At 43.4% G+C, this 23,055-nt stretch overlaps 1 protein-coding gene across 3 annotated transcripts in view; it reads right to left on the bottom strand.

The window, feature by feature from the left end:
- Positions 1-648: 648 nt before the first annotated feature.
- The window catches only part of BBX (BBX high mobility group box domain containing), a 194,657-nt gene continuing 172,250 nt past the window's right edge, over positions 649-23,055 (bottom strand). For 2 of the 3 annotated variants that reach the window (XM_024200332.2, XM_024200331.2), the window contains 3 exons: positions 17,607-17,804; positions 16,685-16,877; positions 649-5,939 (listed from right to left, as the gene is read on the bottom strand). In XM_024200332.2, coding sequence (XP_024056100.1) covers positions 5,852-5,939; positions 16,685-16,877; positions 17,607-17,804 — 479 coding nt within the window. In that variant the 3' untranslated portion in view covers positions 649-5,851. The remainder of the gene's footprint in view (positions 5,940-16,684; positions 16,878-17,606; positions 17,805-23,055) is intronic. The other variant, XM_024200333.2, reaches the window with a different exon arrangement.

The raw sequence follows: 23,055 nt of genomic DNA, 5'->3' as shown, positions 1-23,055 counted from the left end.
ACACATGAATTAACATGTGCATTTTAAAAAATATCAAATTAGGTATAAGTTTTTGAAGAAAGGCATTTTATAAATGTGATTATTAACTTTAACGACACACATCTAAGAAGGCAAGAGCTCTATTAGACCACTGAATGGAAATAATTACTACAAAGCATGTTTACACCAAACTTTAGAGCAAATAAAGACAAATTATGGACCAGAAGTCAATGGAATTATGTGTGAGAATAAAGGTTGAAGGATCAGGCCCTATGAAAACAGACAATAGAAATTCAGTCATGTTTCAGCTTTTGATAGACTGAAAGACGTGATGGCCAAAGCAAACTCTGTTTAGGGATAGGATTTTCTAACGTGGCTAAGTGAGTAGCTCAATGGGGTTTGTATTCCTTACTCACTTTAGCCACTTTGAAAAATCTCATCCTACCATGTGATATGCCAGGGAAAGATTGAAACCTATGAAAATAAAGTTCATAAGACAGTGTGAGAAACCTCAGGCTGTCTTACAGTTGAACTCCCGAGTGTAAAATACCTAGTTCATACAGAAAAAGTTGCAGGTCACTGCTCTGCATTACATACATTTCTTTGGTCACTTTCAAAGTTCCAGCCACTGGTGTGAAGATGATTTGGGAGGGGAGGGGGAAGGGGGATTGTTTTACTTCTGTGAGTAAAAAGGGTAGGATTAGAGTGTTATTTTAGGAGGCATGTTTAGGCAAGTAATTTCTATTACAGATTGTGAGGTAACACATCTTTTTTCCACTGAAGCATATGGAGAGTTTCTACCTGGTACTTGATAACACAATCAGAATCCAGTAATTAGAAAATAATTCTCTGGAAAATCTTAATGACTGTTAAAATGTTAGTATTTGTTTAAAGTCCAATGTGAATTAAGGCCCCAATTCACGGAAACATCCACAGTCATGTCAGCACACAAACACATGCTTAACATTTAAGCATGTGCTGAAGAGTTTAGTAAGTTTGAGTTTACATACTTTGCAGAATTAGGGGATAAAATTGGCTCTCTCTGGATCGCTGCCTTAATGAGCAGCAGACAAGTTTAAGTACAGTGTGTCCTCTCTACAATCTTCTTCAAAGATGTAAATTTAATTATTAGAAAATTTGCAAGACTAACTTGGTATTTAATTGAGAAGTGTAAACCTCACTGTGACTTTTTATTGGGGAATTGAGGGGAAGAGGCAAACTTCTCTGCCACAGCCTAAATGCATTAATTTACAGCTCTGTATGACCTGAAATGACTTCATGTTCTGACAGTTGTAGCTGACTCTTTCATACATGTACAAGGTAAAGAGAATCAATGCTGGAAATATTACAAAATGTGACAAAGATATCTAGAAACTCTACAATCTAACAAGCACAGGAAAGATTGTCTAATGGATAAAACATGGTTTATGACATATGAGTTGCACAATTATGTTTTCAGGTGAAATCGTGATATAGTGAAGGTAACCCACTCACTATTAAAAGCAGCTTTTGGATTACTGCATTTCCTTTGGGAATATCTGAAGTTAATCACCTGATGAGCTCTACATTTTCTGTTGTCACAAAAACCATCTTATTGAACCAATAAGAGCTAAATGACAATGTCTGACAATCTATATGACTATGACACAAGTCAAAAGCATAACAGCAATATAAACAGTACAGCTTTCACTGTATATTTTGTGTTACACTGTTCCCTCTGTATAAATATTGTGCTTGGAAATTAAAACATACCATGATATAAAAATGGCGTTGATGGCTGAACAGATTACATTCCATTGAAAATGAAAACGGAAAGCAAATGGAAGTCCACCAAAGTAGCCTTTTAGTAGAGGAAGCCCTATTAAAATTAGCATTCATCTGGAGAGGTGCCGCCAACACTCACAATAGCATCATGCAAACCCAATGAATTATTTATCATCCTATTTTTTCTTTTACAGAATGTAAAGCCTTTTACCTCTCCTTTGTTGCCATAACTTCACCATGCCGAGAAGAGGCCTTCTTTTCTTTGACACCCTCTTAACTGTCTCAAGTTTATGGCTTTAGAGCATAGTCCAGTATTTGTCCAGTAGCTAAATAGGCAGCACAGTTTAGAACTGGTTCACATTAATGCCTCATACTAAAAGATGTCCCCTTTATCATTAAAGATGTCATCCAGATTAATGTATGTCCTTATTCTGGGGCAAGTTACAACTCTCTTGGGTTTTGACATGGATGCAAAGTGGCAATACATAGAGCCAAAGACTGCACAGTGCCTACCAGTTTCATGCTACATAGACAGAGTGTCACTCAATTAAATAAGGGGGTAAAATGACAAAAAAGAGTTGAAATTTAAATACCAGCTCATATGGTTCTGTCAATCCCTTGTCCCTGCACCCAATGTTTATTTTCTATTTCAAAACTCATGCACTGACACTATAAACTGGGAATTGAAACTAACAAAAAATCCTTTGCTCATGACTTTGGGACACTGAATTAGTATAAAAGAGCATTCAAGCATCTTAAATAAATATATTCGATGTCTGGAATTACAGCACATTCAAGGGATAAATACTGCCATAATTACAACAGCATGATTTAATCTCCATACCGTTTTTGATCAATATTGGTCTAATCTGGACTATAAGACAACGTGGGGATCAGAACCTGCATCTCAAATGCTCTGCAGAACATTCTTCCCGTATTCATTTACAGTACTGAAACAATTAAAAAAACATTACAGTATTTTTCTCCCAGCTGCTTATGTCTGTAGCTTTAGCTACTATAATACAATTTGTATACCTCAAAACTACACATAAAATATCAAAGATCACCAAATAAATAAAAGCAAAAGAAAACTGGAACAGTACTGCATTTTACACTTGAGACAAGATTCCTCACTCCCATCAAGAATTCAGAGAGGACTGGGATAATTGCTTTTTGTTTTTTAAAAGAAAGATTTATACATAGGTTCAGATCCAGAAATTAAGTTTAAATGCAAAAATATCTACAGGTTTAGCTAAGTGAGAATGAGTTCAGTAATGAATGATACAACATAATTAGAATAAACAAAGCAGAAAAGTATCATATTTTGGTTTGCTCGAGATATACATAAGGTGCAACAATTTCTTCTCTAGAAGCATTTGTGGACATATGTTAATGGGTGAAAGTATTTGCTGAAGTACATACCACAGCAATCCAATTTTCCAGAATGAAAGCAATTGAAAATAATAAAAATTAAAAAACAAAAACAAACCCAATACAGTAAAATGTTGGTCTGAAATTTTCTTGTGCTAACAAATTTTGTTACCTGAAAATACTGCTACCCTTTCCAGTAGATTCAGGGAAAATTCTTGCTACTGAAATCAAGACATCACTCCGAGAACCAACAAAGGCAAATGCCTAATGAACTATAAAGCTTTGCAGGATTTCTGCTACTCTCAGTGCCTAACTGCTTAAAAATTAAGCATATCTACAAAAAGGTTTATAAGTATCTGAAAACAGTCATATCCAGGAAATTGACCCAGCCCCAACCCCTCTCTAAGGAAAAGCAGATCAAGTAAGATATTGATTCACATAGAAAAAAGTAATTTTTTTTCTTTTAAAAAAGGTACCATTAATATACAGAAATATCTTAAGGAACAATACTGAAATTTAAATTGAAGAATGATGGGGTGCTCTGGCAAAAATATATCTATTCTACTGGGTTCTAGAGAAATAAGTTAGTACCATTGTCAAGGTGAATGGCCTGCACCATACAATATTTGGATTTCAGCTAATTATAATTTATAAAGTGGTCCAAAACTTCAACAGCCACCTCACTGTGACCCAACAGTTTTAAATGTTGACAGTTTTTCTGTTTTGTTAAAATAATTTAGAAAACGTTAATAAAATTTTAATAAAAATATTGCCACATGCTACAATGGCATAATAGGGGGCTCTTTACCAGTCTTATTTCTACCTGAAGTTTAAAAAGCCTTTTAACTCTCTTATTACTATTAAAGTTTATTTCTTTTTTCTTCCCTTCCTCCAACATATCCTCCTCCAGCATCTTTGAGGGTGATATTTTACATGCATTTTAATCATATTTTCCAAGCTACCTGCTTTTTATCAATACGTCATCATTTGTTACAACTAGTGTGTTATGTTGTATAGCATTTCCCAACATTTAAACTGAAGATCTGCACTTATCTACAGCAACAAAAGGCTAAAATCTAGCAACTATTAATAGAGTTACTTTCCATATGGCTATTACATCAAATTAGAATTACAAATCCCTCCCCACCCCAAAAAAACACATCAATTCAGTCAAGTATAAATAAGAATGCCTGATAGAACCATGTAAACTCTCATTATTTAAAGACTTAATTCAAGAGCTTCAAACTCAACCTAATACTATCAAAACTTCAGCCAGTATGAAGAAGACTAATAGAAAGTTATTGCTGGGGTCCAATCTGGTCAATCTTTGTGCTAGGACGCAAAACGTAGGGAAACATCTTGTGCTATGAAAGAAGTACCCTGTTGAATTTGTAGCTTCAGACTAATTTCTAGTAATCATTTTGCATCTGTTGGTAGGAAACAACCACCTGGCTTATGCAATATTTTAAGTCAATATAGTGAAGATATAGTCCAAGTGATACACTTGGTGCTGGCTTTTGGGATGTATTTATGAGAGCAGAATACATAAAGAAAACAAAAGCAAAGACAGGAACTGGCAGGTGGATCTCTGCTTAATAGCCTAACTTTAGTCAAACATTATTCTTCAATCCTGGTTTTCTTGCATACAACTTACCACTTTACCAACACAAACTATAACTGGCTCTTTTTATACAATCTACAAAGCCAATTTAGATTGCGCATAGTAATTACAACAATTCCAGTGTCTGTCAAATGTAAAAGGTATGTATATCAGTGTGCATGTATACTGAAGTCATGTTTTCAAGGTTTTTAGAATAGTGAAGTAATACTAAGGTCACTTCTGAACAATGTATTTGTAGTACTTTTTTTTTTGTTTACATGAGCATTTCACCCAGTCATTTAGACCTCTATGCAGAATAAAGGAACCCTCCAATGCATGAAAGACCAGTCCATAATCTGCAGTATTGTTCTTTCCCATATGCCACTCTTTTTTCTAATGCAAATCATTCTGGTTATTCAATGCTAAATTAAAAAAACAAACAAACAACAAAATCAAACACAGCCTGTCAGAATTTTTGCCAGTAAACTCTACCACTGTGGTGGCAAATATAAAAGTGCAGAACATCTGGACCACATGGTTGAGCAAACACCGCTAACAATGGTACATCTGTCCACGCTGCCTTGAGTTCTCCAGAACAGGTTTTTAAATTCATTCTACAATATAAATGTAGGCATAACCTATTATATAAACCATCTTAGAACTTAAATCTTCATGTACAAAAATGACTAAGAATATCTAATAACTAGTGCAGTGCGTCAGTGTTTTTTTTTTTTTTTTTTGTATTTTTGTTTAGAATAACTAGGTATTATATGAAACTAGTTTCCAGACCCTCTGGTTGATAGAAGAGATGCTGTGTGAGCTACTGTAAAGGCAGCCTTTTTCACACAAACCACCTATTTACTGTTTAAAAGCCTTCAATAGAAAGCAAGCTCCAGGATCATTCCATTTCTTTTCATTATTAGACAAATAACACCACCTTCCTAGATTCTGGGTTCCAATTGGAGGACTTGGCCCAAGTTGCTAACTTCTGGCTTCAAGTGAAATCTGGGCCACTCACAGCAAGAAGCACTTGTTTGCAGGTCTATATTTTCCATCATATGGACTGACTAGCTTCCCTTGGTAAAGACAAGGCTAGGATATTAGGTAAAGCACAATGTTTTACAATAAGGTGGAGCTTCACTGGTCGGCGCAGGAAATAAGCACCGGAGCCTGAGACATTTCTTTTGGCTGTCCATCACGTGGGAGAGGCGCTGCCCTCTGACTTCTACAAAAAAAAACAAACAGAAAAACATCCATAATTATATGCAAAATGGTAGATTTTTGAGACTAGAAAGGATGAAACTCGTGGATGAAGTCATTTAATTGTCTTATTCTACAGAACCATAAACTGCTGCTGCTGTTGCACTAATACATTATCTATTTTGTGGCATGCTACAAGGAAATAGTCACGGAAAATGTCCTATGAAGCCAATGTGAAACAAATTTGAAGTCTTGATGGCATCTGAGTAGGCCACAGAAGCACAACAGAAAATACAAAGCTAAACAATAAATTACAAGCATACAGGGGCAGCCATTTATATTGTGACACAGCTGGAGACCTGAGAAATAAAAGAATATTGCTTACGTGTGGAAGAGAACGTAAACACACAAGGAGGCACATGCTGAAAATAAACATCAGCTATGGATTTGAGTTAAAGCAATATGGTGAAATACTCCCCTCGTCTCATTTACACTTACTGCATTTCAGGAAGCAGTAAACAGCGCATTCAATGACTTGCGAGTGGCAAAGTATTTTGGTTCCTCTAGAATCTGCTGCCAACTTTTCATGACCAACTCCATGTTGTTATTATATTTATGTTAGTTTGTACATGATACTCCTGTACAGGACTTCGTAAAGACGAACTCCAAAAGAAGTCCATGTTCACCAGTATTATGTGCTGGCATTCAACATAAATCGTGGAAGCAGATGGACTTTGGAGCTTTCATTTGTAGTTCATCTTTTAACTTTGCACAGACAGCCCATCTCTGCATTTTAACTACAAAAATAGTGATGACTTGTGAGGGTAATGTAACACATCAAATATATAGTAACAAAAGCTTTGGGCCCGTGTGACCAAGTGCAACCCTGTATTCACACCCCACATACTTGTGTAATAATCTTTGCACAAAATATGCCCTGTGAGGTATAATTTGAAAACTAGTCATTCACTGGTCAATACTATCATGGTGAAATGTATGTAGCAACATTATATGTAGAGTTATGAGCTCCCCCCATATGACGTTGGTAGCACATGTTCAAACCCACATAGCCCTGATTAGGCAGCAGGTCTATCTTACACAAAGGAGCATGTGTTTACCTCAAGTGACTATAAGTAGTAAACAGGGTCCTTGAGACAGCAAGAGGGAGACAAGGCAAATCTACATGTCAGCATACGCAGGAGAGAAGAAAAGAGCATGAGTGCACCTTCACCCCCAGACTCCTGTCGCCTTCTTTACTGTTTGGATAAGCTTTGCTTTGAGAGGAAACCCTCAGAAGAATCCACTTCAAAGGGGGACTGGAGTATAAAAATGAGGTGCAAAAACACACCAGGGAATCTCATTCTCTCTCTCATTCACCAAAGATGACAAAGGATACTCCTGGGGGAATTCTGTGCCACTGCGTGCGCTAGGGTGACCAGATGTCCCGATTTTATAGGGACAGTCCCGATTTTTGGGTCTTTTCCTTATATAGGCTCCTATTAACCCCCCCTCTCCCTCACCCCCCCACCCCCGTCCCGATTTTTCACTCTTGCTGTCTGGTCACCCTAGCGTGCACACATAATTCAAGTGCTGTGCATAATCCCCCCCCAGAAAATAACTTCTACCCAGAAAGTTCTTGCAGTTCTGCCTTTTTCCCCACAAGAGGGCGCTGTGGCGCTAGAACAGAGCAGCCACTCCCAGACAGCCCCAGCTACCATAGGAAAGAGAAAGGCTGCAGTGCCTTCTTCACAGCACCTCTCAGTCCAGGTCAGGAGACACAGGATATGGGGAGACAGACAGCATGGGCACATGGCGGGGGGCACAAACAGGGGTTCATAAGGGCTAGTGGAGGAGGACAGACAAGGGCAGGGGCTGAATGGGAGTGGAGGCACAGGGCCATGGGGGAATGGAGTGCAGGGCCTCATGGGGGAAGTGAGGTGACTGAGTGGGTGCACAGAGACACATGGGGACAGGGGCGGGGTGCAGGAACACATGGGGGAAGGGGGCCGCTATGTGGCGGCATAGAGACACAAGGACAGGGGGTGGAGGTGCAGGGACACATGGGAATGGGGGGTGCAATGACACATGGGGGTGCAGGACACATAGGGATGGGCAGATGTGCCTGACTGAATGGGAGAGGCTAGAGGTCAGCCAGGGTCTGCATGGGGGAAGCTCCCTAAGAATCCCTCCCCCTGTCCCCTCCCCCAAAACCCTGTTCCATACTTTTCCACCCATATCCAACAACCCTCACACCCAAGCTCCTTCCCAGCAATTACTTCCCTCTCCCTCAGCTCCTCTCTTACCCTTGACTCCCCCAAGCCTTTGCACTGCTTCTGAGGGGTGCGGAAAATACGTTTCAGTATTGTAGTTTAAATGAATTATTACTCAGAGTTCTGTATTAATATGTCTAGTAAGGAACCTGTCCAAAAAAAAAAAAAAAATCCCGAATCTTTTTTGTTGTCTGTATTGTTACAGACATACTTCCTGACAGGTATTTTTAAATAAATTGCCAAAATAATTGAAACTGGTGTGATTATATTGTGTTATTTTGACAAATAAAATAAGCAGATTTTTTCAAATTTTAAAATATTGTGTGCAGAATTTTTAATATTTTGGTGCACAATTCCCCCCGGAGTAAAAGGAACCATCCTGATGGACTTTGGGAGGGGTTCTGACCAGAGAATTTGGTCAGCTCTGTTGCAGGGAACACGTGGTAAGGATTTTACCTTGAACCAAGTCTAACCTGTTAAGTTTTAGTTACTAGAAAGCATTTTATCTTTATTTCTCGTCATCATTTCTGACTTTAACACCTTATACCTGTACTCACTTCTGATATCTCTCTTTATCGTTAAATAAATTTGTTTCATTCTTTAATCAAAACTAATCCAGTGTTGTGTTTAAACTGAATTATCTGGTAACGCCAGTAAAAGTAGCAAACTGTTATACATTGACCCCCTCGCAGGGGCCACGGGCCTGTACTATCTGAACTGTCCAGGAGAGGGCTGGATAGTGCACAACACACATTTTTGGGGAAAAAAACTGGAACTGGGAGTGTGTTAAGGCCATCCTGCAAGCGATAACCAAGGCTGGTGGAAGCCAAAGTGTTGACTGGAGGGTGGCTGGCAGGCTGTAGCTATACACAGACACTCAGGGAGTGACCTGCATGCTGTTTGAGAGGCCCAGGTTGGGAGCTATACCAGCAAAGCATTGGGAGGAACCCAAGGTTGCAGGGCAGGTGGTGACAAAGACCATCACTGGTCTGGATTGCAGCCCAGACTGTGACAGCCTCATTCTCCTTTTAAGTTACTTTACACCACTCTGGGAGTGTTAAGGTGCCTTAAAGTGGGTGTAGGTGCAGATGTGTTTTGCGCCCGTTCTAAGGCACCTTAACACTGCCAGCATAAAGGAGAATTGGGTCCTCTGTATTTAGTAATGATATATGCTAGGTAAAGGAAGGTTACCGATCTTATAACAACTGGAGTTCTTCAATATGTGAGGTCCCTATGAAAATTCACTGTGGGTCCGCAGTGTGACTGCTATTTGCACTTCCTGATATGACTGTCCCTTGAGGAGCCAGATGTCTAAATAGGATAATACATGATAGCATTAATGGCATAGATGTGCTGCCACTACAGACTTGACCTTTGTAAAAACCTGCGGGGCTGTTGAAAGGACAAAGTGGAGCACCTTGTATTGGAAATGGTCTCATCCCACCATAGAACGCAGGTATCTCCAGTGCGCTGGGTGGATAGCGTGTCTTAAATCAAAAACTGCAAACCAGTCACCTTCATTCAGAGAGGGAATTATGACAGCCAGGATAATCAGCCTGCATCCTGAGTGGTGGATGAAGACATGCAACTGCCTGAGGTCCAGGATGGGTCCACCCCTCCTCCTTTCTGGGCATTGGGAGGTATTTGGAATAAAAGCCCTTCCCCTTGCATTGAGGAGCTACTGGCTCTATAGCTGGTAGGTGGATTAGGGAATCTACCTCCTGCCTGAGAAGCCTCTCATGAGAAGAATCCTTGCAGAGGAACGGTGAGGGAAGTTTTGGAAAAGGGGTAGACAGGAACTCAATTGTGTTGAGGTGTTGTCTAAGACCTATTTGTCCGTAGTTAAGTGCTGCCACATTGGAAGAAAACAGGCCAGGCGGCCACCAAAGGGGGTGGGGAAGACTGGTTGTGTGAGGACTGGTTGATGGCTCTTGATCGTCTCTCCAAATGACGGCTTGGTAGACAGCTGTGTCTGGAGAAGGAACAGTGGTGCAGTATGTCTTGCACACTATACCATCTGGTACTTTCTCAGTGGCTCATAGGACTCCTGGGGATAGAGCAGCTGTGGGCTTGGCTGGTATCTGTACTGTGGCAGCTTGGAATATTTTCTGTGATGTGCCGGGGTGTATATTCCAAAGGAATGCAGGGTGGCACCCGAGTCTTTAAGTGAGTGAAGTGATTCATCAGTTCTTTCAGTGAAAAGGTTGTTGCCTTTGAAGGGGATATCTACCACCACCCGTACATCCTTTGGGAAACCCAATGCCTGCAAGCAAGAAGCCCCTCTAGCAACCACTAAGATCGCCATGGAGTGAGAAGCTACATCTGCTGCAATCAGTGAAGCCTGAATGGATTACCTGGCCTCTAGTTTTCCTTCATCTAGAATAGCTGGAATTGGGGCCTACATTCCTGGGGTAATTTACTGATGAACGCCAAGAGATTGTTACAGTTAATAACGTCATATTTCGATGTGGGTTCCTGGCAGTTTGCAACATGGAAGAGTAGAGTGGCTGGAGAAAAGCTCTTTCTGCCAAAGAGATCTAGTCTCTTGTCATCCTTGCCCGTACCATAGTGAAACGTATTTCACTCCATGACCACTTGGACAAGCAGGGAGTTTTGGGTTTGGTTGCGAGAACAAATATTCTGTGCCCACAAAGGGAACAAAATACTTCTTTTCAACCTTCTTCGGGGTAGGAGCACAAGTGGCTGGTGTAACGTCTTGATGATATTTTTCAAGATTTACAGGTTGGTTCAGAAACGAGAGCTAAAGCTGGAAGCTTCTTCGCCTTCATTTATCCTTTTGATTGAGTTTTCGCTCTTGAGACCTTTCCTCGAAAAATCAAATGCTTTAATTATATCTTTGCAAGTCAAGGACTTGGACATTGTTACAGCTTCTTGACTGATGTACGCCATCTTAAATGTCTGAACCAGATTACAGAAGCTGATATTGATTCCCAAGTTAAGGCACCAGTATTATTGGGAAATAAGATGTTTGATTATTTGCAAGTCACCTACTCTGAGGAATATGACCCTGAGCAAGAGTACAAAATGAGTCACTGTCCAAGCCAGACCCCTGCTTGGTTTCGAGATCCTACTAATGCATTCCCGAAACAGACACATTTGAAGAGATCTACGGATTTGAAGTGGAGAAAGTGCTCGCAGTTATGGCGCAGGAGATGGATCTGGCTTATAAGGAGATGAAACAAAAGATCCTTCCAGTTATCACGTGCCTGAAAGACCTCAACACAACAAAATGAGAAAACTTCACTTAAGCATTTCCTTTTTGCAAAGTGCAATCTTAACAGCTGGTGATGGAATGGACTCAGTCCAAGCACACGTTGAGAAGAATTTCTGAACAAATTTAGTTTGCATGAACTAATCAGACATTCATCTGGGCTCAAAAAGGGATTTTAAAATTTGTGCCCTGCCTTAATTAGCAAAGACAATCACTGTAACTTCTACAATAGGAGAACAAATCTTTAGCTGGATGAAACTGGTTAAAAAGGTGCCGAGATCTACCTCGACTGGACTATTTGTTCTTTCTTGCTTGTGAAACGGACATAGTTGACTCCCTGCACATGGAGAAAATAACGGAAAAGTGGAGTGCAATTAAATCACGGAAAATTTCCCTTGATTCAAAAACATTTAAAGTAATTATTACTTGCCTGTTTTGTTGCTTCATCATAGGCTGCAGGATTGCTGGTTTAGTTAGCCTGCAACCCTGACACTATTCAGTTACATCGTGGGAACAGTTTGGTAAATTTTTTAGACTTCACCCCCCGCCCCAATTTGAGATCCTAATTGGTACCCCTGGTGTGCCAAATGTCATTCCAAAATTACCTCATTAATAGGGAGTGCCACTTTGGAGGGAGCCATTGACTACAGAACATTTAGGAGCTTGTGTATGGGATCCTGAATCTCTTTCAGTGGGATCTAAAGGGTTTTAGCAATCCTCTGGAGAAGTTCTTGTTACTGCCTGTAAGCATCTGGAGGGGTTAGGAAGGGGTCATCCCTTCATCCAGAGATGATGATGATGCCATCAGCAGATCCAGTGGAGCTGGCTGCTCCAATTCCTCTGGAAAGTGTTCTGCTGGTCGTGATCTCTGTTGAGAGCAGAGCCCCATCTGGTCAAAGTCTGTGAGTCAATAGTAAGTGTCCCAAGCACTCCAGTATGGCCAATGGGCAGGATCACAGGGGTAGGGGCAGACCCCTTCGGGGGTATCATTGATTGCTGTCATCAGGTATGGGTCCATCAGATGTAAGGGTCTCCAGGATGCTTTAGAAACCCTATCTGGGCTGATGCTCAGCATGGGGACTCAGAGTACGAGGTGTCTGACTCAAATGGCAGAGGCATCAATACCATGTGTCTTATGGCAGCTCTCCAAGGCATATTCTGGTGAGTATGGAGCATCCCCAGCTCTGCTCATGGTCAGACTGGTGAGTAATGGGTGGGAAGTGTAGTGACGTGTCTCACTCGCACCAGGTCCAACAGGATCAGTGACTCCTGGTCCGTGTAAATTGTTACGTCCTTGAGAAGGGTGTACACCAAGGTATGGCCGGAGAAAAACTGGCCAGAATCGTTGGTATGGGATCTGTCAATGCAGCCTGAGGTATGGTGTCATGAGGTACTGCTGGTGGCAGATGGCGAGTGCTCTTGACTGTCCATATACACTTTTGTGGCTGGTTTTGGGCCACTGGAAGCTCATGGTACTGTCAGTGCTGTCCCGTGTTCCCCATGAGCTCCAGGCACAGCCACTCCAGGGCATGGAGTCTCACTTAGTCACGAGCAAAGGGGAGATGCCACCCTCTTCCTCAAGGACTTATGGGAAAATTCTGACTTCTTATGTGGGTGTTTCTCTCTACCCTCATCATGTTTCCTCTTAGATGAGTCGTTGGGCCTACTTGAAGATGCTGGAGGGGCACTGGTGGGAGGTTCTGGTCGATGCGGCAGAGAGCAAGAGAATCCCAGATCAGACAAAAGCCTAATGGAGAGCTCCATCAGATGCCTGAACTCCTGGGACTGCCTGCTAGGAGGGGGAAAGGATTGGCAGATGTCACATTTTGATGGCAGTAAAGGTAGCTCTCATGCAGGTCACTTACTGTAAGACCCAGTAGGCAAGGCAAGCCTTGAAGCATCAGACCTGGGGCTTAAGCACTCCAAACATTGGGGGAATAGGGGAACCCCCTGATCCCTGTTAAGTAACTACAACTTATAAATTGACTAACTATCAGAGAAAAATGATAATAAAAACTGTTTACAATACGTACAGGTTAAAGCCCAAGCAAGTTCGAAGGCTATGGACATAGGAAAGTCTCATCTCAGACTGTGAGCGGTAGAAAGGAACTGACGAGTTAGTCGGTCTGTGCCACCTCTTATGCCTACAGTTTGCAGCATGAGGCGGCACAGATATGGAATTTGGATACTGCTATGAAGAATTTCTGGTCCTGAGTGTTCAGAGTACATGCACACCCACAGTGAATACCCATAAGAACCAGCACTCAAAAAAGATCTCAAGCTAGAGCCGATCAGAAGTGTTCAGATGAAAACACTCTGGCATTTTCCAACCAGCTCTAATTAGAGAAGAGGACTTGTTTTCCACAGCCTCTGGGGCTCTGTAAAATGAGTTAGTAACTAAATATAGGCAACCAAACAAAACATGTTAAACACGGTAACCTTCCTGTGATGTTCTTCCTACAACTCCCAGGTATCCACAAAGTACTTTACATACAAAGAAAAGGGCGGCAGCAGATACTCGCAGGACAACATGGGGTATAAATCAGGGCAGAATCTGGCACAGCAGATCCAAGTCTGTATTTTGTCTTCAATTCTCCAGATTTGTAAGAGGCATTTGCTTAGTTTCTGTTAGAAACGAGATCCCAGGCATTGTTTCCACATGTGATTGGAAACTGAACAGCGATTTGTCCAACTACTACTACATCTACATGTCTGTTATTCAGACCATAGGCGGGGTGAAAGTGAGCCGGTACAGGCCGGTATGGCATACCGGTAAGAAGCCGTTACCAGCCCGTATGCAGCCCACAAGCGCCATGGCAGCGCTTTATCGTCCCTGTCCCTTTTGTCTCCCCTGTTGGCGGCCCTTTTAAATTTTTACCCTGAGCCCTTTTAAATCGCCGCCGGAGCCCCGAGCGGCAGGGGCCAGGCAGCGCAGATGGGCTGGCTGGGGGAGGCTGACCCCCCAGCCCTGCCCCTTCCACCCAAGACTTGGCCTCCGTACTGGTAAGTTTATTATTACTTTCACCCCTGACCATAGGTAATGTGTTACTTGGCCATTGCTATTAGGGGAGAATAAATTGTGAACAAAATAAGAAAAAAAATGCCAACAAGTTGAAGTAGCCCAACATCACTTCAGAATAGGCACTGCAACAGTGAAAAAGGTGGGCAAGGAACTCTTGGACAAATTAAGGGAATGAATAAGACTGAACCAACTTGTCGTCCTTTTCTCCAGTGTAAATCGAGGCATTACCCTGGAATCAGAGAAGTTTAATTTACACCACTGTAATTGAGAATAGAATTTCATTCAGCATCTCTCCTGGTCTCTCTTTGGTCTTTCATATTGCTATACATGCAAGGAAGCAGAAGTTGTTTCACACCTTTGCTTTTGTTATTAATAGGGTGGTTTTCTGCAGGGCTGGGTGGAGAGACCAAGGATATCACTGTGTGAAAACCTTTCTTATGAGAAATGTCTTTTTAAAAGAAAATGACTTCTGCAGAAGATAGTTGATTGCAAAAAGACTTCAAAGACTTATCTGATTTTTGTTCTGTGCACGTGTGATTTTCCAAATCTCCTTGCAATAGTCAAATACACATAGCTGAATATTAAAACCAATTTTATTAACAAGGGGACTATTGGCCTGGCCCATGAGGTTGTCCATACTGTTTATAAAGGTCAGCAGCTGGCAAGACTGTCAACGTCCTGACATGATTTCTTTGAGCAGATTTCTCATAAGAGTTCCTTGAGCACAGCTGGGAGCGTGTCCCTCAGCCCCATTATGGATAGGGCCCTACGAAATTCACGGCCATGAAAAATGGGTCATGGTCCATGAAATCTGGTGTCCCCTCGTGTGCTTTTACCCTATACTATACAGATTTCACGGGGGAGAACAGCATTTCTCAAATTGGGTGTCCTGCCCAAAAGGGAGTTGCAGGGGCGTCGCAAGATTATTTTAGGGGTGTCACAGTATTGCCACCCTTACCTCTGGGCTGCCTTCAGAGCTGGGTGGTTGGAGAGCAGCAGCTGTTGGCCAGGTGCCCAGCTCTGAAGGCAACACCCTGCCAGCAGCAGCACAAAAGTAAGCATGGCAATGCCATACCATGCCCCCTTTACTTCTGTGCTGCTGCCTTCAGAGCTAGGTGGCCGGAGCGTGGCGGCTGTTGACTAACGGCCCAGCTCTGCAGGCAGCAGTGCAGAATTTAGGGTGGCAATACCGTACCATGCCATCTTTACTTCTGTGCTGCTGCTGGCGGCAGCGCTGCCTTCAGAGCTTGGCTCCCGACCTGCAGTCACTGCTCTCCAGCTGTCCAGCTCTGAAGGCAGCGCTGCCGCCAGCAGCAGTGCAGAAGTAGGGGTAGCAGTACTGCAGCCCCCTCCCTCCCCACAATAACCTTGCAACCCCCCCCCCCACACACACAACTCCTTTTTGGGTGAGGACCCCTACAATTACAACACTGAAATTTCAGATTTAAATAGCTGAAATCATGAAATTTATAATTTTTAAAATCCTATGACAGTGAAATTGACCAAAATGGTCGGTGAATTTAGTAGGGCCCTAATTATGGAGGAAGCACTAATTAGGGCCCAGAATTCCCCACTTGCCTTCAACAGCTGGGAAGGACAGGGGGTCCACCTCCTAGACAGTAACCAGTGGCACTAAGAGAACCACAACGTGCCTGTGGCCTTTGACTGAGAGGAGACACTTCTGGCAGAAATCTCAGGCTAAACCTGACCAGCTGCAGCTAATTTGTTCTTTTGACTCCTGTGCTGCCGGTGTGTGGGAAGTGAAGGAAGGTCTGTTTGCCTTCATCACATCTTCAACCAAATCTCACAGGGCAGAACTGTTGTACGTGATGCAAAGCCTGGTTAATCTGAGCTGCTCCTCTCCGTGACAGCACAGAATGTTTGTATGTCTTGCAGACAAAAGCACTTGGATGTTCTCAGCACTGTCTGCTTCTGCCTTGCATTGCACAGTTGTGAGGGAACAAATGCCAAGCCTTCCCTGCTCCCGTCTCAGCAAGCCAGCGTTGCTCGCTGTGGTTCTCTTGGTGTATTATTAAAAGGCAATATCACTGGTAACTAAGCCAGTGAGCATTTCACCCTTCTAAAAGAGGGCAGTGCTATAAACTAAGCAGTCAAAAGAGAAGCAGCGGTGGAAAAAAATGACAAAACCAATTGTCTCAGGTGTCAAATCTTTCACATGCATTCTGGGTAAGAGGGCCGTAATGCAGAACCCTGTCAGACAACGCAGGAATGCAGCATACACTGACCTGTGTACATTTTCCATTGCTGCTACTTCTGCTAGAGCAGCTAGGCTAAAGAATGCAGACACAGCTGGCATGCCTGGCGTAATACTATGAGTCTCCTCTGCTTCTGTGCTTCTAGAGCATTCGTCGTTGCAATCGGTCACCGCACTTGATGTTTTTTGGAGACTACTCTGTGGTAGCTCCTTTGGTTTTTCCTCTACAACAAAAGAAAAAGTAAAACTTGCAGGCAGCGGGGCAACAAAGTCAGCTACAGCTGTGTACTGAACAGTACTTAGTATAGAGATGTTAACATGCATTTTTCCATCATTAATTGAGACTTTATCATCTGTAATCCAAATTTACTACTGGGGCTCTCTGCCTCCCTCTAATGGCTGGATGACATAGAAGTTTATGCTATGCACTGTGATCTAACACATTTGGATTTTTTTGCTCAGGCAGTGGAAGCTCATGCTTTTAAATCCAGAGGTCCCGAGTTCAATCCCCACTGCTGATGACCTACCTATGGACATCACATTACCCCTGTCTTTATATACACTACAGGGCCCAATTTCACATCCATTAACTGCACCCGCTGTGCAGGCACAGTACCTTCGCTTTGCTGGACCGGTAGCATGTTACCTTAAGAGAGATAAGCTATGTTCCAGCACTCTCTCTGTGTGCCTCTCCCACTCCTCATACAGAAGTTTAGAGACAGATTTTTTTTGACATCTAAAATTTTTATCCAACGTTAAATTGCCTATTTGGAGCTTATTGAGTCCCTAGATGGTATGACCCAATTGGTACCTGTTTTTACAGAATTATTTTTCCAGTACAGGCTTATGACCTCTTCCCTACTAGGGATATGTTTCCCTACTAGTTTACTTATACCTCAGAACCACTCTCAATAATCTAGATTTATCATAAATTTAGACTCTCGTCTCCTTACCCTGAGCCCCTCCTGCTGGTGACACTCGGCCATCTGCTGTCCGAACAAGATGTGTGATCTTAGTTTTCCTCGCTTTCCTCTTTTGGCTACCAACCAAGGGTTCATGCAGCAGTGCTGGCTCTGGAGTATTTGGGACAGATACAGAAGTTTTATTCTTCCGTGCAGGCTCACTGGGGTTTTTGTCTTCTGCAAGTATGGCTGAAATGGGACAAGTCAGTTACAATTACAAGTCAAACGTAAAACACTAGAATTGCTAACTATATGCACATTCATATCTGTCTGCACATGACACTTACAATACTCACTAATGGGACTGCATGAAATTTGCAGGGCTCGAGTCATGGAAGTGTTTGTGAGCTGCACCTTGTGTTTTGGATTTGCAAGGAATAGTATTGGACCAATTCTTGCAGGTTTCTCTGAGGTTCAAGTTTCTATTGTTTTAAAAGGATCTAGTGAGTACAAACTGTGACAGACTGACAATATCCTGCAACATCCTGGACACACCTTGTGGAATTAAGAGAAACTTTATTGAATTAAGGCTAATACCTTTGGGGTCCATTATATTAAAAACATAATTGTGCATGTTATTGGGGAACTGTATGCAACTCCTCTAGGAGGGGGACCCTAATGTAATTCCTCTGATTTTCAGTCCTTTGAAGCCATCCCCTGAAGAGGTTCGCATATACTAGTTCAAAGTGGATTCTCCAGAGGCAAAGAGACAGAAAAAGGATTTTTGGATAAATAGCCTGGTTTTAAACAGGCTCAGGGCCTTCTTCCTGATCCAGAAAATGGCCAGGCCATTAGGGTAGGGTTGGAAAGACTGGGCTTATGGAGGACCCATTAAACTGTGAGCTGAAATTGTAATGAACTTGACACCAGAAGGGAATTCTTTGGGTGGGGTTCTGAAGGACTGCTCCTGCCAGAGCCTATGTTAGTGTTGGGGTTTAACTCTGGTAAGCTTATTGGCATGCATGTAGGTCCCTTTTATTGTTCTCTATAGTGCTTTTAGCTTAAGAATTAAACAGGCTTGCATAAGAAGTGCTGTGTGGCACTTTATAAGAGAACGTTACTTATCTTAAAATAACTCTTCTTCGAGACATGTGGTTCCCTACCTGTATTCCACTGCAGGTATGTAAGTGTGCCATGCCTGGAGCTGGAGATTTTGAAAGCAGCATCCATTGGCCCGCATATGCACCCTGGCTCACCTTGTGCCTCAAACGCAGGGGATAAAGGGTGAGGTGGACTGACCACCCCTCCAGTTCCTTCTCTATCGTGAATCAGAGAAGATCTAAAGCATAGGGGAAGGAGAGGAGGGGTAGTGGAATACAGAGAGGGATCACGCATCTCGTAGAACCTCCAGTTACTATAAGGCAAGTAACCTTCTCTTCTTTGAGTGCTGGTCCCTATGCGAATTCCACTTTGGGCGATCGACAAGCAGTACTCAGAGGAGGAGCATGTGAGGTTGTAGACGGCAGAGCCGAACGAAGGACTGCCATTCAAAAGATGCTGAGGAGTCCTGTACCAAGGCATGGTGTCTTGCAAATGTGTGGATGGTGCTCCTCGTAGATGCCTTGCAGATATCAAGTAAAGGCACCTCTTGAAGAGATTCCATAGATGTTGCTTGCTCTTACCGCAAGAGGAGGAAAGATTAGACAGCTGATAGCAGAGCAAAATAAAGCCAAAGATTCCTTTTGCAATTCTTTGAGAGGATATAGCCTGACGCCTGACCCCTGACCCTAAACTATGGCTACAAATAGTTTAGGAGACCTTCTGATTGGTTTTGTTCTCTGCAGGTAAAAGGCCTCTGAACATTGACGGGGGTGGAGCCTCCTTTCTACTGGGGATGTGCGTAGTTTTGGGAAGTAAGTGAATTGAGAGTGTAAACATAATGAAACTTTGTCCTTATGGAATATAGTATAAGGAGGATTTGGTATTAGTGCTCCAAGCTCACCAACCCCCTTGGCTGAGGTGATAGCTACCAGGAATGAGGCTTTCCTGGACGGGAGAGACATGGAGCAAGAAGCTAATGGTTCAAAAGGAGACTTTGTGAGTACTGAGAGAACAAAGTTAGAGTCCCATTGAGCATAGGCTTTTTTATAGGGAGAATGGTTCTGATTAGGCCTTTCTAGAATCTGCTACTCAGTGGGGTGTGTGAAGATCAAGTAGCCCTATGAAGGTTGATGGTATGCACGGATTGCTGCCAAGTGGACCCATACGGTGCTGATAGACAAACCTGCTATCATTAAGGAAAGAATATAGTCCAGAAGGAAAAGAATATCTGCAGCCTCTGGGGGTATAAGTCTTCGATGCACCCAGACAAAAAAATGCTTCCACTAGGCTAGGTAATATTTTCTAGTGGAATCCTTGGAAAAGATATTCTGTACAGCTTGAGAACATGATCACTCTGAAGATGACATCCATCCAAAAACCAGGCTCTGAGATGAAGTGGACGTGGGTTGGTATGCTTGATCTTGTCATTCTCCAGGTTAGGAGATTGGGAAGAATGACTGGTGCCTGAAACAACATACACAGGAAGTTCAGGAACCAAAACTGTCTGGGCCAGTTTGGGGCAATGAGAATGACTTGTGCCCTGTCCGGCCAAATCTTGTGTAAAACTTGAGGCAGGGTGGTAGTGAAGGGAAGGCATAGTTCAGATGATTTGACCATGAAAAGAGTAGAGTAGGATGAGAAAACAGAAATTCTACCCCTTTGGCTGAGAGACTGTATGATTTCTCTGACCCTTTCGGGGGTAGGGGCCAGGCTGCTCTACCTGGCTCCAGGATGGCTCTGTTAATAAGGAGCGCTATTTGACTGGAGCGGGAAGACTGAAGGATGCCCAGGAGCTTGTGCCCCTCAAGAGGAATCTGCAGCTCTCCTGCAATTCTGCAAAGGACTTCCTGGAATTGATTATAGTTATCGGGGGTGGAAGGGATGGAGACATTGGAGTTACTGCCTCATTTGGAGGCTAAAATGGCAATCTCATCAGTTCTGGTGCAACTGCTGGATCCAGCACATATTCCTCATCCGAAGTAGGATCTGGAGGCAGCTCTGGCTGTTCTTTCAGGGGGAGGGAAGAAGCGACTCCCTAGCAGATTGGGCTGACTCTGTGGGATGGTACTGGTTCCACAGCCCCCAGTATGGACAATAGGATGGTTTGAATGAGGGTTGTAGAGGTCCCCATGGCATGAGGTACCGACGGCTCTGAGGCAGGTGATGAGGTGGAAGTTGGGCCCAAGCTGGTCCAGCTCTTCTGACCAGGAAGGTGTGTCTTGGAGGCAGGAATAACGGTTCATCAGGCACTTCAGAACCTCCCAATGAGGAGAAAGCCAATTCTGGTTCCAATGGCGGAACTGGTGGTGCCACTGGAGGGAAATCATAGCCTAAAGATGGAATGGGAGACCGACTCCTCCCATTCCCATTCTCTAGCTGGAGTAATAATCTCTCTTAAGGGGAAGGGACTTGATAGATGGGGAGACTCCGGGTCTGGGAGAGCGAAGAAGTCCTCAGGAGGAGCATAGGTCTTGGCTTTTCCTGGAGTGAGAGGGGTCCTGTCCACCCAAACCACCGGAGCCACTGTAGAAACAGTCAGTGCCACAGCTGTTGAAGACAAAGATGGTATCATGGGTAACCAATGCTCTTGGTGAATGGTCTTCGCCAGTGTCAGGGGATCCTGGCGTTTGTGTTTGGGGGTACCGGAGGCACTGGTACCACTGAATCAGATCTGGTGCCAATGGAGTCCTAGACTTGTGGACTTTCTTGTCATGCCTCTGAAACCTAGGCTGTATTAAGTTCTCTTGGGCTGAACGTATAGACTTGCTCGGTTTAGGCGGGGCTGGATCCTACATCTTCAAAGTGGATTTGGAGGAAGACAGTCTCTTGCTTATGAGAATGCTCCCTGCTCTCCAGATAAGACCCCACAGAGGGAACTGTGAGGGCAGACTCTCTCGCTCCTGAGTCGGACCTCCTGGCAGGAGGCGCATTCCTTGCTGAGTTAGGCTGATGTATGGGGGTAGGGGATGAAGAGGGTGTACACAGGCCTGGGTCTGATTGCGGCTTCATGGGCTTTTCCAGTAGGTGCTTTCTAAAGCTAAGTTCTTGTCCTTCCTGGGTACAGCTGGGGAATGAGTGGGAGATTCTGCATCTCACCATGGTGTAGGCTTCTTTGATGCAGTACAAGCTGACTGAGAAGGCGTGCGGGCAGGAAGCACTAATTTTGAAGCCTGGAGTCCTGGGCAAAAGTCCAGTATCCAACTAGGGATCCAGTGGGATGGGGTCGAGGGGGGGCACAAGGGGACCTCTCCAGGTCTGGGAGACTTACTACTCATAAAAAACTAAAATTAGCAGATTAAAAAAAACCTATTTACAGATCTCTAAATATATTCACAGATAACGGAGAAAGCTGAAGCTTTGGAAACTGGAGGTTCTAATCCGGATCACACGGCGGTGAGAAGGAACCAGAGAAGTGGTTGGGTCATTTGTCTCCTCGGTCAGAGGCACGAGGTGAGCCAGGGCGTGTGTGTGGACCAACAGACACTGCTTTCAAAATTCTCTGGCTCCAGGCACATGGCGCGCGCATGTGTACCCACCCTGGAATACACACAGTGACCAGCACTCGCAGAACAATTACTCTGGTATTAGTCTCTGCCTAAGCAGACCTGCTTACTCTCTCTTCAGAGTCTCTTACTGTATATTCAGGGCGGGGACTGTGCCGCCTGAAATGCCCTGGTCAGAAGGGAGTGAGATGCATTTCCACTCAAGAGAGGTGACGGCCAGGGCAGCTCGAAGCCTAGGGGGCCTTTGCTAGACTATAGAGGGGGGAGTACAGATGCTGTTGCCCTGAACTGTGACACAAACAGTGGGTGAAATCCTGGCACCACGGATATCAATGAAAATAGGATTTCACCCAGTATGTAAAAGACCCTAGAACAGGAGTGGCTAAGTGGTGGTCAGAGGACTAAATGCAGCCCAAGGAATTATAAAAAGCAGCCCACTGCTGTGCTCATCTTAAAACAGAGGAACTTGGGTACCTGGACTCTGTAGACACAAATTTGTTACACTACTGAGCTTCTGGAAAGTCACCAATGTACTCCCCCCCACTCCCCCCAAACTCCTTTGTTTGGCAAAGTATGGAAACCGCTTGCTGTATGAGGACTACTTTGTGAGTTGTAGTCTGCTGTAGAAGTAATACAACATAATACTTAGCACTCAGAGTGCTTTTTATCTTCAGAGTGAGTTACAAGCATTAACAAATCACCTCTGTGACTGGCTAAGGATAATCCCCACTTTACAGATAGGGAAACTGGAGGCAAAGATAAGTTAAATGACTTGCATAAAGTGAGAGTAAGGGAGTCAAAGCCACAATTAAAACGCTGGAGTTCCCGACTCACATTCTCAATCCACTCTCCCCATTTACCCTTTGCTGTCTACCCCAATAGATAATATTGTTGCC

The sequence above is a fragment of the Terrapene carolina genome, unplaced genomic scaffold (genome assembly GCF_002925995.2).
Source record: "Terrapene carolina triunguis isolate 2854851 unplaced genomic scaffold, T_m_triunguis-2.0 Scaffold558, whole genome shotgun sequence".
In the NCBI taxonomy this organism is placed as follows: domain Eukaryota; kingdom Metazoa; phylum Chordata; order Testudines; family Emydidae; genus Terrapene; species Terrapene triunguis.
This window is presented reverse-complemented; position numbering and strand designations above follow the sequence as displayed.